General features: G+C 36.9%; 1 protein-coding gene across 1 annotated transcript in view; it reads left to right on the forward strand.

Annotated features, from left to right (window-relative positions):
- Nucleotides 1-16,294, forward strand: part of LOC136031398 (dual specificity tyrosine-phosphorylation-regulated kinase 2-like) — a 93,036-nt gene that overhangs the window by 46,755 nt on the left and 29,987 nt on the right. The window contains exon 3 of the mRNA XM_065710942.1: nt 4,447-4,855. Coding sequence (XP_065567014.1) covers nt 4,447-4,855 — 409 coding nt within the window. The remainder of the gene's footprint in view (nt 1-4,446; nt 4,856-16,294) is intronic.

A 16,294-nucleotide genomic window follows, 5' to 3' on the forward strand; every position in this document is an offset into this window, starting at 1 on the left:
CCTTGTCCTAAGGACTGTGGGGAGGTTGACATCAACACAGACAATTGCTGGACCTTTCAACAAGGCTGACCAAAATAGTTCTCTTGATTTTGGAGAATAATAGACTTGAGGGAGGGGGCTGATTGCCCCCCATTCACTTTTGACTTAAAAAGGGCACTAAAACTTCCGACTTCCAATCAAATGAGCTTCATCCGATCTAAAGTTTATACGACTACCCCTTCCATAAAAACCTTATATGTCCCGGGTATAGCTTACATTCCTTGCCAACGGGCTCTGGGGGATTGTGTCTGCCCTAAAGACATTGTTGTGTGATTTTTGGACTGTTGGTAACAAAATGGCTATCTCACAATTTCAATTGAATGCGTTATAGGAAAAGAGGATGTCGGGGAGGGAGATTAGTTGCTCTCCATAATTTTTGACATCTTTAGAAGGAACTAGAACTAAAAATTTCAAATCAAATGAACCTCTTCTAAAGTTTGCACGAGCAGGCCTTCTAAAAGAAAACTTATATGCCCTTGGGGCATAACTTACAATCCTTATCCCCCCCCAGATTCTGGGGGATTCTGTCCACCTTAAAGGCCTTATTATATGATCTTTGGACTATTTTTGAACAAATGGCTATATCAAAATTTTTATCGGATGCATTTATGGACAATACGACTCAGGGGACGGGTGCCCCTGACCACTTTGACTCTTAAAAAGAGAATTAGAACATCTGATTTCCAATCCAATGAGCCCCCCCCCTTCGAAGTTTACACAACCACCTTTTCCATTAAAACCTTAAATGCCCACGAGTCATAACTTACAACCCTTTCAATGAGGGCTGTGGGGGGGGTGTCATCCTCAACTACGACCTTTCAACTACGCTGAACAAAATGGCTATCTCAAAATTTTGATTGGATGTGTTTAAGGAATTGATTGGCGTGGGGGGGGGCTTGTTGCCCTCCAATCAGTTTTGACTATTAAAAAAGGCCCTTTCAATTCTCAATCGAATTAAACTTCTTCAAAGTTTCTACAATAACTCCTTCGATACGAAGTGCCCTGGTCTAAATCCAAAAAAAAAAGAATAATACATTGTGCCCCCATCACTCTTTATTTAGGCAGCGCTATTGCACTGCCTATGATCTTGGGTATTATGACGATTTTGCTTGCTTGATGTTATGAGGAATATGTACGCATTGCTAGAAATAAAAATTGTTTTCAATCAAGTGCAAATTACTTTCTGGTCTTTGGAAGGCACAGTCAGCCCTACTTCATTGTAGTGGTTTCTCTGTTTCTGCTCGTTTTAAGTTTGATGTGGCTATTTGTTGTAATTTCTGTTCGTTTCGGGTTTTATCTATTTAATGACAGTATTTTACGGTCGTTTGAAATGTTATTGAATCTATGAAATGTTATTAAAGTTACGCTTCAATATATTGACGCAAAAAAAAGGTACTTGTGTATTAGTCAGTACACACCCGAGAAGCTAAGTGAAGTTAATCATAATGAAATTTACCAAAATATGATGAAAATACAATACTTTAGTTACAAAATTATGGAAAATATAACAAAGAATTACGGAAGGGGTCCGCACAGAACGTTTTGTATTAAATAGCTAACCTAACCCAACCAAAATATTATCTCTATATATCAAATATTTAATAAAAATTTGTCTACAACATAGATTTCAACCGAGCCTAAGCTAATTAAATAAAAAACTAGTTTTTTTAACTGAAAGTAAGGAGCGACATTAAAACTTAAAACGAACAGAAATTACCCCGTATATGAAATGGCTAGACCCCTCCGCAATCCCTCCCTCTTTACGCTAAAATTTTTAATTGTTTTAAAAAGTAGAATTGTGGCAGAGTCAAACTTTAGCGTAAAGAGCGAGGGATTGCGGAGGGGACAACCTATTCATATACGGGGTAATTTTTGTTCGTTTTAAGTTTTAATGTCGCTCCTTACTTTCAATTAAAAAAACTAGTTTTTTCCTTTTTCTGAACGTTTTTGAATTAATGCATGTTTGATTTTGGCTCTCCGCATATAAATTATAAAATGAAATTTACATATCAATTCTTTTTTGGCTAAATGGCTTTCTCTTAGTTTAGAAATAAGGGATGGGGAAGGAGGCGTAGTTGCCCTCCAATTTATCGGTTACTTAAAAAGGCAGCTATAACTTTTAATTTTTAACGAACGTTTTTATTAGTACAAAATTTACGTAACTTAAGAATTAACTTAAGTAACAAACTTCTATGTTCTTATATTTTTATTATGTATATGAGGGGGTTTGTCCCCTCGTTAATACCTCGCTCTTTACACTAAATCTTAAGTTTTGTCCCAATTCTTTAAGAATGACCCCTGAATCAGAAAGGCCGTAGAATAAATAGTTGAAATTACTAAAAATACTTTAGCATAAAGAGCGAGCTATTTATCTCCTCCTAAATACCTCGCTCTTTATGCTAAAGTATTTTTAGAACCCCTCATATGCTTAATAATCTCTGTTCGTTATAAGTTTTAATGCTACTCCTTACTTTCAATCGAAAAAACTTTTTCATGTTTATTTTTTCATTGTTTTTTTTTTATAACAATGCTAGAAAATCCTGCGCCCTTTTCATTGAATTTCTCTTCCCCAATGACATATTCATCCAAGGAAAGCTCATTCACATAGCCCTCTCTTAAAAAGGGCACTAGAACTTTTCATTTCCGTTAGAATGAGCCCTCTTGCGACATTCTAGGACAACTTGGTCGATACGATGACCCCTGGAAAAAACAAAAAAACAAATAAACACGCACCCGTGATCTGTCTTCTGGCAAAAAATATGAAATTCCACATTTTTGTAGATAGGAGCTTGAAATTTTTACTATGGGGTTCTTTGATATGCTGAATGCAATGGTGTGATTTTCGTTAAGATTTTATGACTTTTAGGGGGTGTTTCCCCCTATTTTCCAAAATAAATTAAGTTTTCTCAGGCTCGTAACTTTTGATGACAAAGACTAAATTTGATGAAACTTACATATTTTTAAATCAGCATAAAAATCCAATTCTTTTGATGTATCTTTTAGCATCTAAATTCCAATTTTTAGAGTTTCGTTTACTATTGAAAATATATACCAAAATTTTTACAATGCTACTTCTTCCTTTCATTTGAAAAAAAGTTTTCATGTTTATTTTTCATTGTTTTCTTATAGTAATGCTAGAGAATCCTGCGCCCTTTTCATTGAATTTTTCTTCCCCCATGACAGATTCCTCCAAGGAAAGATCCTCCAACATAGCCCCCTCTCCTCAGCCCCATCCCCAAACAAAATAAAATCCCCCTGAAAACGTCTGTACACTTCCCAATAACCATTACTATATGTAAACACTGGTCAAAGTTTGTAACTTGCAGCCCCTCCCCCAGGGATTGTGGGGGAGTAAGTCATCCCCAAAGACATAGTTATTATGGTTTTCGACTATGTTGAACAAAATGGCTATCTCAAAATTTTGATCCGTTGACTTTGGGAAAAAAAAATGAGCGTGGGAGGGGGCCTAGATGCCCTCCAATTTTTTTGGTCACTTAAAAAGGGCACTAGAACTTTTCATTTCCGTTAGAATGAGCCCTCTTGCGACATTCTAGGACCACTTGGTCGATACGATGACCCCTGGGAAAAAAAAAAGAAACAAAAAAAACAAAACAAATAAACACGCACCCGTGATTTGTCTTCTGGCAAAAAATACAAAGTTCCACATTTTTGTAGATAGGAGCTTGAAACTTCTACAGTAGGGTTCTCTGATACGCTGAATCTGATGGTGTCATTTTCGTTAAGATCCTACGACTTTTAGGGGGTGCTTCCCCCTATTTTCCTAAATAAGGCAAATTTTCTCAGGCTCGTAACTTTTGATGGGTAAGACTAAACTTGATGAAACTTATATATTTAAAATCAGCATTAAAATGCGATTCTTTTGATTTAGCTATTGATATCAAAATTCAATTTTTTAGAGTTTTGGTTACTATTGAGCCGGGTCGCTCCTTACTACAGTTCGTTACCACGAACTGTTTGATTGTCTCCGAATACTGACAGCTACAAACTAGTTATTGTCTGATCTTGCTGATCTAAATTCTCGGAGTGTGTACTGGCTGATACACAAGTACCATAAAAAAAAATCAAACAAATGTGTATTTGACACACAAAAAACTTCGTAGGGCCATGTCCTCAACAAGAGAGAGAGAGAGAGAGAGAGAAGAAAATACTTGCTTTCCCGCAAAATTTTGTACGACTAAATGAAACATAAAACTTGAGTACGCCGCCCGCACCTTACTACGCCACCTTAAGCAAATCTCTGTGTAAGGGCTTGTGAGTCGAATGCGAATACAAAAACCTACTTGCGATGTATACATACATGTTAAAGGTTTGCCCGCACTGCGGTAAATAGACTTGAAAATATTTCAGCTAGATTAAATTTACTGTTTATTCGGCTCATTTTTTCAGGTAATTGATTTTGGTTCGAGCTGCTATGAAAATCAACGTGTCTACACCTATATCCAGTCACGGTTTTATCGAGCACCAGAAGTTATACTCGGACTACGATATGGCTTGCCTATCGATATGTGGTCTTTAGGCTGTATTCTTGCCGAGCTTCACCTTGGATTCCCCCTTCTACCTGGGGAAGATGAAGGTGATCAACTAGCATGTATGATGGAGCTACTTGATATGCCACCTCCAAGACTTTTAGAAGGTTCAAAAAGATCAAAGTTGTTTGTTAACTCAAAGGGTTATCCCCGCTACTGCACCGCAACTACCTCGATAACTGGTCAAGTCATCCTTAGTGGAGGCATCTCTCGGCGGGGAAAACATAGAGGACCTCCAGGCTCTAAAAGTTTAGCTATGGCCTTAAAAGGTAAGTTCAACCAACTCCATGCATTGTATTTCCTCTCTCATTTTGTCAGTTGGATGTTAAAACAACACAATGAGGACGGATATTCTATAATTTATTTGAGTTGGGTCTGCCAATTCGAAAAAAGAACATTTTTCAATAATTTTTTCCAGTAGGATAGAGTTTCTTCGTACTTACACTAGGGAGTGCCCTATGTGCAGGTCTAAAAACATTAGAGTTCGGTGTATTCAGCCTAGAAATTTCTCCCATGTTTGAAATTGAGCAGCCAAAAGGAAATGAAGACAAATAATAAGAATGAAGAAAAGAAGGAATTCTGTAACATTCTACTTGTAATCCAAAATATGTGTAGAATCAAACAATTTGAACTGTAAGTTAGGTGTTGGGACAATAGTAACCGAAACTCCTAAAGTTCACTAAGTTTAATAACCTTAAATTATTACGCTATGAGCATTAAAATGGGGAAAAATTCCCAAAAGCTAAGTGGTATTAATGAAAATCAAACCACTATATTCAGCGTATTGTGGGAGTTTCAAGACCCCGTCTGCAAAATGTGGTTTTTGCGCTTTTTTTCAGAAGAAGGACAATGGATGTGTGTATGTTAGTTTTTTTCCAGGGTGGTTCTGTCGAATCAATAGTCCTAGAAAATCGAGTGAGGGTCTATTGAACAAAAAATTGAAAGTTCTTTTGTACTTTTAAAATGACCAAAATGTTAGTGCCGTGGAAAAGTGGCGTTTTCTTCCGTTCTGTGGCACAAACAACTATTTTGCCTTATGGAGGACCAAGTTGCTGTCGATTAAAAAGTTTTAAGATAGCCAATCAATCTAAAAGTATCAAATCTGTTTATTGAGCCCCCTTGATGGGTAGTAAGTAATGCCGCAAGGTTGCCTGTTCGTTCCTAAAAGTCACGTAGTTGATTCAAGAGAAAAGATTAAATGGACGTTTTTCTTCATGCTTTATTTAACTTTGTTAATTCCCTTTATTTTTCATGAAATTATGTTAGTGATCTATAATAGTTCATCAGCCATTATTAGGGAAGAACTTTGGGTCATTGTGTAGGGGTTGGGGCTGCAGATGCCTAAAAGAGTGTATTTAAATGCCAGAATTGTATAACACTTCATTAGCCATCAGATAAATACATGAAAGGGCGTGGAGAGGAGAAGGAGAGCGATATCACTCTTCCTATTGCAGAAAAGTTTCTTACGGTTATTTGAAAGCCTCATTTAGCTGAACTGATTTGCTTTGTATTTTATTTAATAATTTATAATGACGTGCAAGTTCGCATCAGTCATTATGTAGGAGGGACGATGGGCTATTCTGCAGACGGGGGGGGGGGGGGGGGCTGATACATAAAAAATTTCATTTTGATGTCCAAATATCCTAACTTTGGGCCTTCATATAAATCAAGTTCTACAGGAAAGGTAAAATATTATGAACTGTACATTGTCAAACTTGCCGAACTGCGGTAATGTAATTCTTCACTAGAGAGCCTCTCGAAAACTAATAAACAGTTCATTTGTCAATGACTGTAGTTATAAATATCGCATGCGTAATTGTCCATCGAATAAATAAGAAAATACATTTTGTCGTAGCTTAAAGCCTCTAGTAAAATGGCCTGTAATTTAATGAATACTACTTTGCCATCAAGGCCAATAGAAACTCGGTCTCTCCAAGGGATGGCAACGTCCTGGTCTTTTGCAACGAATGCGTGTGTATAAAATCTAATGGATGTTGCCTCATGAAAAACGCAAGACATTTGTTAAATTTTTTGTTTCTAATTAAAGTAAGTTGCGACTGTCCATGATATTCCTTATAGCATATTACCTCAACACCCTTCCTCTTCCCCTGTTGGAACAACAACGCCTTTCATTTACTGTATCAATATATGGCCAAGCTCTGCTAGGTCATTCTTATAGTACCAAAGACAGTAAAAATAAAATTTGATTCTTTAAGATGGTTGATTGGAAATTTTAACAACCATATGCGTCTTAAAAAATTTCAGGAAATCCTGGAAATTTAATTTTTAATGAAAGGGACTTCCATTTGTTGTTATGCAGTCGCAGCACTTAGCGGACAGTAAGTTTGAAAACAAGGAGCACATGTGAAAAATCAGCGAAAGGGAGCGAAAAAAATTATGTCGTCGTGAAGCTCTAGAAAGTGTAACTCTCCTGATTTCTATGACAGAAGGCGTACGCTGCCATTTATTTGCATTAATGAGTTAGAAAAATAATACTGATTCAATGAGTAAAATTTTGTAAGAATATAACCCTATCGTCTTGTTACGAAATAAAAATTGAAAAGGTAATGGAGCCTGTATCATGGAATAACTGAAAATCTAAGCTATGTATTAAAACTGTCACTGTTAAAATTACTCTAGATTAGCGTTTCAAATTATTAGGGTATTGACTTACAGAAAGAAATATTTCTAGAAAGACAAATCATCCTATTTTGTTGTATTTATCCCTTTACAAAAATCCATAGAATCCTCATTTCTTCTGATTCCGAAAATATCAATTTCATTACCGTATTTGATTTCTGTTATGTAAAGCAAACATATTACTTTCAATTTTTTCTTCAGACGATTATGACCATCTCCCAGATTTAATGCCTTTTATGTGTCATAGGCTGATGACACATCAAATAGAAGAGTAAACCTTGGGGGGATTAACTGACTTTGAAATAACGTTTGACTAAAAACCTGGAATCAACGGATTGTCTCTGCCAGAATGTTTAGGAACGAAAGGTCAAATTTTCCGAGTTATTTTATGCTTGATTTTTTCATGGTTTAGTGTGGTAATAATGCTGAAACTTGCGCTTCCAAAATTTTGTTCATAGCTCTTTATCAAATAAAGAGAAATTGTAGGAAACCCTGGTGTTCGGGTTGGAAAAGACTAATGATGGAGCCAGGGGAGCGAAAAATGTTTTCATTTCGATGTCCTCAGTTATTTAAGGCTTATTAGAAAAGTAAAAAAAGAAAACCCTTCTGTTTTATATGCTATCCCTTTACACAGCGAATGAAAGCTATATTTTGGTCATGTATGAATGAATCTTCAGTCATAGAAAGCTCTGCAGTTACTTGGCGAATTAATAGAAAGACTTACGAAACAAGTGCAAGTGACGAAGTTAATACTGAATTTCCACTGTTTTTTTTTTTACGTTAAAATTTTACACATCTAATAACACTATTTTATTGATGCTACTAGTAATATTAGGCTTAAGACTAAACATTGGTGAATACGTTTGATGTGTCCTTAAATTCCATGCTAAGTTTTCCAAGTCCCTACATTTTGTTTGTGGTTCCAAGAGGAGATCAGACAGCTTTTGGAGTAGGGTATTAAATTTGCCGGTTTCTAAATTAGATTCTAGGGAGAAATGCCAGACGCATCGAAATCGGTTGCTGGGAACCATTTGGTGTAGCATTTGCTCTAGATTCTGGAACATTTACTTGAGAAATTGTACTTGTTCCAAAAAGATGAGACAAGTGAAAAATAAACATTGGAGCTATTAGATGCTTTAAAATAATTTTGGATTTTTTTTTTTAATCTCTGCCTTGACAGGAGATACGAATCTGGTTTTTATCTGAATCAATTTTGATTTTTGTTCAACTAAACCCTGTGGCATACCTTCTGACCTGAAATCGGACCTGAAATAGTGTTGTATAACAAATTCATGCGTCAGCGTATTAGGCAAGATAACATTTTTTTTTCATTTTTATTTGTTGCATATAGCTGGAATTGCTAGGTATTAAAGATTTCTGTGCTATAAAAAAGAAACAAAATTAAATTAAGTTACGTGTAATTTTTTTTTGTTGCTCACTTGTCCCATTTTCAACTTCGTTGTCAGCGAAAATTCCAAGGGGTGAGCACAGAGTTTGCCTCCTCGAAATAATGCAATTGTCTATGGTACTGTTATTTCCAAATCTTCTTCTTTTAATAAAATTTGGTCCTCTCACATGTACATCTCACAAAAAGAGCTGTCTCTTTATAGCAATTAAATAAAACAAAACGAGTTTTTTTAACTGAAAGTAAGGAGCGACATTAAAACTTAAAACGCACAGAAATTACTTCGTATATGAAAGAGGCTGCTTCCTCATCAACGCCCCTCTCTTTACGCTAAAGTTTGACTCTTTCTCTCAATTCTTCTTTTTAAAACAGTAAAAAACTTTAGCGTAAAGAGCAGGGCGTTGATGAGGAAGCAGCCTCTTTCATATACGAAGTAATTTCTGTGCGTTTTAAGTTTTAATGTCGCTCCTTACTTTCAGTTAAAAAAACTCTTTTTTTTAATTTAATTTCTGAACGTTTTTGAATCAATGCATGTTTTGATTTTGGCTCTCCGCAGAGGAATAATCAAAACGAAATTTTGCATATTTTTTTTGGGTGGGGCTAAATGGCTTTCTCATAATTTTGATCGAATGATTTTGAGAAAAAAAGAGCGGGGGCGAAGCCTAGTTGCCCTCCGATTTTTTGGTTAATTAAAAAGGCAACTAGGACTTTTAATTTTTTACGAATCTTTTTATTGGTAAAAGATTTACGTAACTTATAAATTAGCTTACGTAAAGAACTTTTGTATTCTCATGTTTTTATTACATATATGAGGGGATTCGCCCCATCGTCAGTACCTCGCTCTTTACACTAAAGCTTAAATTTTATCCCAATTCATTAAGAATGACCCCTGAATCACAAAAGCCGTAGAATAAATAGTTGAAATTACTAAAAATACTTTAGCGTAAAGAGCTAGGTATCATAAGGAGGTGAGCCCCTTATATGGGTAATAATTTCTGTTTGTTTTAAGTTTTATTGCTGTTCCTTACTTCCAGGTGAAAAAGCTTTTTCACATTTATTTTTTAATTTTTTTTTTAAATAATGCTAGTAAATCCTGCTCTCCCTTCATGGAAGTTTTCTTCTCCCATGACAAATTCTCGATGGAAAGTTCCCCCAGCATATCCCCCTCTTCTCAACCCCTCCCCCCAACCAAAAAAATCCTCCTGAAAACGCCTGTATACTTCCCAATAACCATTACTATATGTAAGCACAGGTCAAAGTTTGTAACTTGTTGCCCCTTCCATGGGGACTGTGGGGGAGTAAGTCGTCCCCAAAGACATAGTTATAAGGTGTTTCGACTACGCTGAATAAAATGGCTATCTCAGAATTTTGATCCGTTGACTTTGGGAAAATAATTAGCGTGGGAGGGGGCCTAGGTGCCCTCCAATTTTTTTGGTCACTTAAAAAGGGCACTAGAACTTTTCATTTCCATTAGAATGAGCCCTCTTGCAACATTCTAGGACAACTGGGTCGATACGATCACCCCTGGGAAAAAAAAAAAAAAAAACAAAAAAACAAATAAATACGCATCCGTGATCTGCCTTCTGGCAAAAAATGCAAAATTCCACATTTTTGTTGATAGGAGCTCGAAACTTCTACAATAGGGTTCTCTGATACGCTGAATCTGATGGTGTGATTTTCGTTAAGATTCTATGACTTTTAGGGGGTGTTTCCCCCTATTTTCTAAAATAACGCAAATTTTCTCAGGCTCGTAACTTTTGATGGGTAAGGCTAAACTTGATGAAACTTATATATTTAAAACCAGCATTAAAATGCGATTCTTTTGATATAGCTATTGGTATCAAAATTCGATTTTTTAGAGTTTTGGTTACTATTGAGCCGGGTCGCTCCTTACTACAGTTCGTTACCACGAACTGTTTGATGTCGTCAAATTCCCCAATCATCTTAAAACTATTTAGCCCATTAAAGGCATTGTTGGGAATCCTATAGCATTGACAATATTTACTAAGCACAATAAGCTTGGTAAATACAGTAAATAGTTAAAATTTTCGATGAATTGAGTATATTATCTTGACATTTTGAACGTAAGTTAAGACAAAAATATTTAGTAAACACTTAAATCCTAAAACAAAGTTGTTAATAAGCTTTCAATTTTTTTTATTTTTTTTTAGCAAACTGCACTAGCGGTTTTTATAACTTCACAGAAAAGACAATGTTTTTAATAAATATAGTTGGTTAAAGCTCCTTTTATTATCTTTTTGGCACGACGTCACATCTGCTAGGTCAAAGTTGATACAATTATCTCTTCTTATTTTGGCAATATTTTTCTGTTGCTATTTGCGCACTACGTTTTTGTACACTATAGAATATTTAAAAAAGAACAAGAGCTAAGAGCTCATATGGCACTTGTGACGAGGTCGGAACAGCTAAGAGCCAAGAGCTCTCGGCAAAATTCTAAGAATCAATAGATTGCTTAAAAGGAAAATCAGAAGCTTAATGCCGGTCGGGGTTTAAAATAAGAGCTCTGAGTCACGAGGTCCTTCTAAATATCAAAATTCATTAAGATCCGATTACCCACTCGTAAGTTAAAAATACCTCAATTTTTCTAATTTTTCCTCTCCCTTCAACCCCCCCAGACGGTCGAATCAGGGAAAACGACTTAATCAAGTCAATTTGTGCAGCTCCCTGACACGCTTACCAATTTTCATCGTCCTAGCACGTCCAGAAGCACCAAACTCGCCAAAGCACTGAACCCCACCACTTAACTCCACCAAAAAGAGCGGATCCAGTCCGGTTACGTCAGTCACGTATCTACGACATTTAAAGGGTTTTTCCAAGATTTCCGGCTTCCTCCTCCAACTCCCCCCAGTGTCAAAAGATCTGGTCGGAATTTGAAATAAGAGCTCTGAGACATGAGTGCCTTCTAAATATCAAATTTCATTAAGATATGGTCACCCATTCTTAAGTTAAAAATACCTCAATTTTTTTGATTTTTCCAAATTAACAAGCCCCAGCTCCCTCAAAGAGAACGGATCCGTACCAATTATGTCAATCTCGTATCTATAACTTGTGCTTATTCTTCCCGTCAAGTTTCATCCCGATCTCTCCACTCTAAGGGTTTTCCAAGATTTCCGGTTCCCAAGATTTCTGTTTCCCCCCTCCAACCGTCTATGTCCCCAGATCCGATTCGAATTGAAAATGGAGCATCTGAGACATAAGATTCTTCTATATATCAAGTTTCATTAAGATCCGATCACCCATTCGTAAGATACCTTGATTTTCACCCCTCCAACTCCCATCAATGTCACCGAGATTCAATATGAGAGTTCTAAAGCACAAGATCCTTCTAGATATAATAATTCATTAAGATCTGACCACCCGTTCGTAAGTTACAAATACCTCATTTTTCTATTTTTTTCGAATTACTCCCCCCCCCCCCAACTCCACCAAAGAGAGTGGATCCGGTCTGGTTATATCAGTCACCTATCTTGGACTTGTGCTTATTCTTTTCACCAAGTTTCATCATGATCTCTCCGCTTTAAGTGTTTTTCAAGATTTTCGGTCCCCCCCCCCCCTAATGACACTGGATCTGGTCGGGATTTAAAATAAGAGACCTGAGTTTCGAGGTCCTTATAAATATGAAATTTCATTAAGATACGATCACTCTTTCGTAAGTCAAAAATACCCCATTTTTTTCTAATTTTTGAGAATTAACCCTCCCCTCCAGCTCCCCAAAAAAGAGTAGATCCGTTCCGGTTATGTCAATCCCGTATCTAGGACTTGTGCTTATTTTTCACACCAAGTTTTATTCCGATCCCTCCACTCTAAGCGTTTTTTAAGATTTTAGGTTCTGCCCCCCCCCCCCCCAACTTCCCCTTCACGGGATCCGGTCAGTATTTAAAATAAGAGCTCTGAGACACGATATCATTCTAAACATCAAATTTCATTAAGATGCGATCACTCCTTCGTAAGTTAAAAAATACCTCATTTTTTTAATTTTTCGGAATTAACCCTCCTCCCCCAGCTCCCCCAAAGAGAGTGGATCCGTTCCGGTTGTTTCAATCACATATCTAAGACTTATTATTATTTTTACCATCAAGTTTCATCCCGATCCCTTAACTCTAAGCGTTTTCCGAGATTTTAGATTCCCCCCTCAATTCCCCCCAATGTCACCGGATCCAGTCGGGATTCAAAACAAGAGCTCTAAGACACGATATTCTTCCAAACTTCAAATTTCATTAAGATCCAATCACACCTTCGTAAGTTAAAAATACCTCACTTTTTCTAATTTTTCAGAATTAACGCCCCCAAAGAGAGCGGATCCGTTCCAGTTATGTTTATAACGTATCTAGGACTTGTGCTTACTTTTTCCACCAGGTTTCATCCCGATCCCTTAACTCTAAGCGTTTTCCGAGATTTTAGGTTCCCCCCCCCCAATGTCACCGGATCCAGTCGGGACTTAAAATAAAAGCTCTTAGACACGATATTCTTCCAAACTTTAAACTTCATTAAGATCCGATCACTCCTTCGTAAGTTAAAAATACCTCATTTTTTCTATTTTTCAGAATTACCCCCCCCCCTAACTCCCCCAAACAGAGCAGCTCCGTTCCGGTTATGTCAATCACGTATCTAGGACTCCTGCTTATTTTCCCCACTAAGTTTCATCCCGATCCCTCCATTCTAAGCGTTTTCCAAGATTTTAGGTCCCCCCAACTCCCCCCAATGTCACCTGATCTGGTCGGGATTCAAAATAAGAGCTCTGAGACACAATATCCTTTCAAACATCAAATTTCATTAAGATCCCATCACCTGTTCGTAAGTTAAAAATACTTCATTTTTTCTATTTTTCAGAATTACCCCCCCCCCTAACTCCCCCAAACAGAGCAGCTCCGTTCCGGTTATGTCAATCACGTATCTAGGACTCCTGCTTATTTTCCCCACTAAGTTTCATCTCGATCCCTCCAATCTAAGCGTTTTCCAAGATTTTAGGTCCACCCCCAACTCCCCCCAATGTCACCTGATCTGGTCGGGATTCAAAATAAGAGCCCTGAGTCATAATATCCTTCCAAACATCAAATTTCATTAAGATCCCATCACCTGTTCGTAAGTTAAAAATACTTCATTTTTTCTATTTTTCCAAATTAAACGGCCCCCCACCCACCCCCACCCCCCAGATGGTCAAATTGGGAAAACGACTATTTCTAACTTAATCTGGTCTGGTCCCTGGCACGCCTGCCAAATTTCATCGTCCTTGAAGTTTCCAAATTTCAAATTTCGTCGTCGTGGAAGTGCCTATAGTAGCAAAACCGGGACAGACAGACCGACAGAATTTGCGATCGCTATATATCACTTGGTTATTACCAAGTGCCATAAAAATGCTTTATTCAGTCAAGCATAAATTTCGGAATAATACTTTCTGCGTCAAAACAGTTCTGCCCAATAGAGGTCTTGTTTGTGTTCAGATTTGACGTCAAATAAAATTGTTCAGAATCTGGATTTGTTTACGTGATCAGACTCGTTAAGTGCTCAGCGAAGAAGAAGAATAAATAGAAACGTATTACCCGATCTATAACCTTGCACATTGAACCACAGAGATGATTAGCTGCGGGCTTTGACTGTGTACGTTTGAATATATAATTGTTTTTAATAGTATCTTAGTTATGTAAACAAAATACTTCATTTTGGTAGGTAGCTGACATGCATAACATTAGACCAGACATTAGTTTTTAAAAACAAAACATCGAATATTGGGCCCACAACCATGGCAAATAATAGCCTACGACACATGAAGGTTCAGAGCTTGTTAATTTCAACCGGTCCCGGTTCTTCTCGACATCATCTTTTGCTATTAATTTCGAAGACCCAATACTGGGTCTTAGAAATTGTGTATAATACTAAAAAAATTATCTTTCTCTAACGAATAACGAACTTGATATTATTCCCTGTAAAATTTGGTATTATTGTATATACATTTCCAATTGCTCATAGCAGTGCGAAGGGATAGGTACTCGATCAAACTTATGTTAAAGTGGGACTGATATCTTCTAGGGCAAATTAAATTTTTACTTTCATTGAGACAGTTGTCTTCAGCCAAAACCTAATATATACTCAAAATGTGTATTTCTTAGGCAGGGCATAAGTAAAGAGCCTAATTGGTTTCAATGCATTTTTTTTTCTTTTGCCTAGGTCCCTTCATATGGAGTGAGTGGCCGTAGATACTGCTAGAGGGTGCTTATTCGATTGGAAACCAAACTTATAGTGCCCTTTTTAAGAGTAAAAAATGATTGGAGGGCAACCTGTCTCCCTCCTAAACAAGTTTTAACTCCCCTCACCCTCCTCCCAATTAAGACATTCGATCAAAGCTTTGAGATGATAATTTTTATTCATAATAGTTGGAAGGTCTAAGAACTACACCTCAGGAGGTGACATAACCCCCGAAGCCCCTTTGACAAGGGCTTCAAATTATAAAAGTTGCCCAGTGTATGCATATCGGGCTTATTATTATGGAGAAGAGCATATTTAATTATGGGTGTATGAAAAGTCTTTGGGTATTATTGTGAAATTTTCAGGGAGTTTTGAGTGGGGTGTTGACTTAGATCAAAAGAGCCTATGTGCATCCAGGTTGTCCGAAGAATGTATTTGCAATATCTCAGGAACGTCTAAGGGCATTAAGTTGACACTTTCATGGCAAGTTTAGGGGGATGTTGAACTAAACAAAGAGTCACTGTTATGTGCACCGAGGTTGTAAAAATAAACAAACTCTGTAGGCATCCAGGTTGTCGAAGGGATCTTTCTGCAATATCTCGGGAATGGCTAAGGGTATGGAATTGAAACTTTAGGGGGTGTTAACTTTAATCAAAAGACACATGTCCTGGTGGACAAAACGGTATAGCTGGAATATATAAGGAACTGCTATAGGTATCAAGTTGAAACTTTCAGTGCGTGTTGAACGGGATATTGAACCGAATGAAAAGGCGTATTCAGAGCATCTCAGGAACAGCTTAGGACATTTTGTTTAAACTTTCAGGGATTTTATGGGAATTCTGAGCTAAATCAAAAAAGGCAATATGTGCATCCAGGTCGTCAAAATAGTGTATCTGTAGTATCTCAGAAACAATAAACGGCATTAAATTGAGACTTTCAGGAATATAGAGGGGAATGTTGAACTAAATCAAAAACTAGTTTATGTGTTCAGATTGTTAAAAGGAGTTACCTGTACTATCTCGGGAATGAATAAGGCTATTGCGTTGGAAACTTTCATGGCTAATAGAGTTAGGTCAAAACTTTCAGGGAATGTCGAACCAAACCAAAAGACACTAAGTGCATATAAGTGGTCAAAACTTTGTATGAATAATATGTCAGGAATGGCTAAGGGTATTAAGTTGAAACTTTCAGGGAATGTGAAGGGGGTGCTGACCTAAATCTAAAGACACTATGTGCACCCAGGCTGTCAATAAGGTGTATATGCATTATATAGGTTATGCGGTATATGGCTATGGGGTGTAAATCAACTGTAAGCGACCCAGCTTTAACTTAATTATAATATTGACAAAGAAACAAGTGGATTACAAATTAGGCTTAAGGTCATATTTGCAGCTTATCAAGGACAATAAATGTTGTATTAAAAATTTGGTTGTGTGTAGTCTTAGCACGAAATGTTCTT

This window comes from Artemia franciscana, chromosome 1, assembly GCF_032884065.1.
Source record: "Artemia franciscana chromosome 1, ASM3288406v1, whole genome shotgun sequence".
Taxonomy (NCBI): domain Eukaryota; kingdom Metazoa; phylum Arthropoda; class Branchiopoda; order Anostraca; family Artemiidae; genus Artemia; species Artemia franciscana.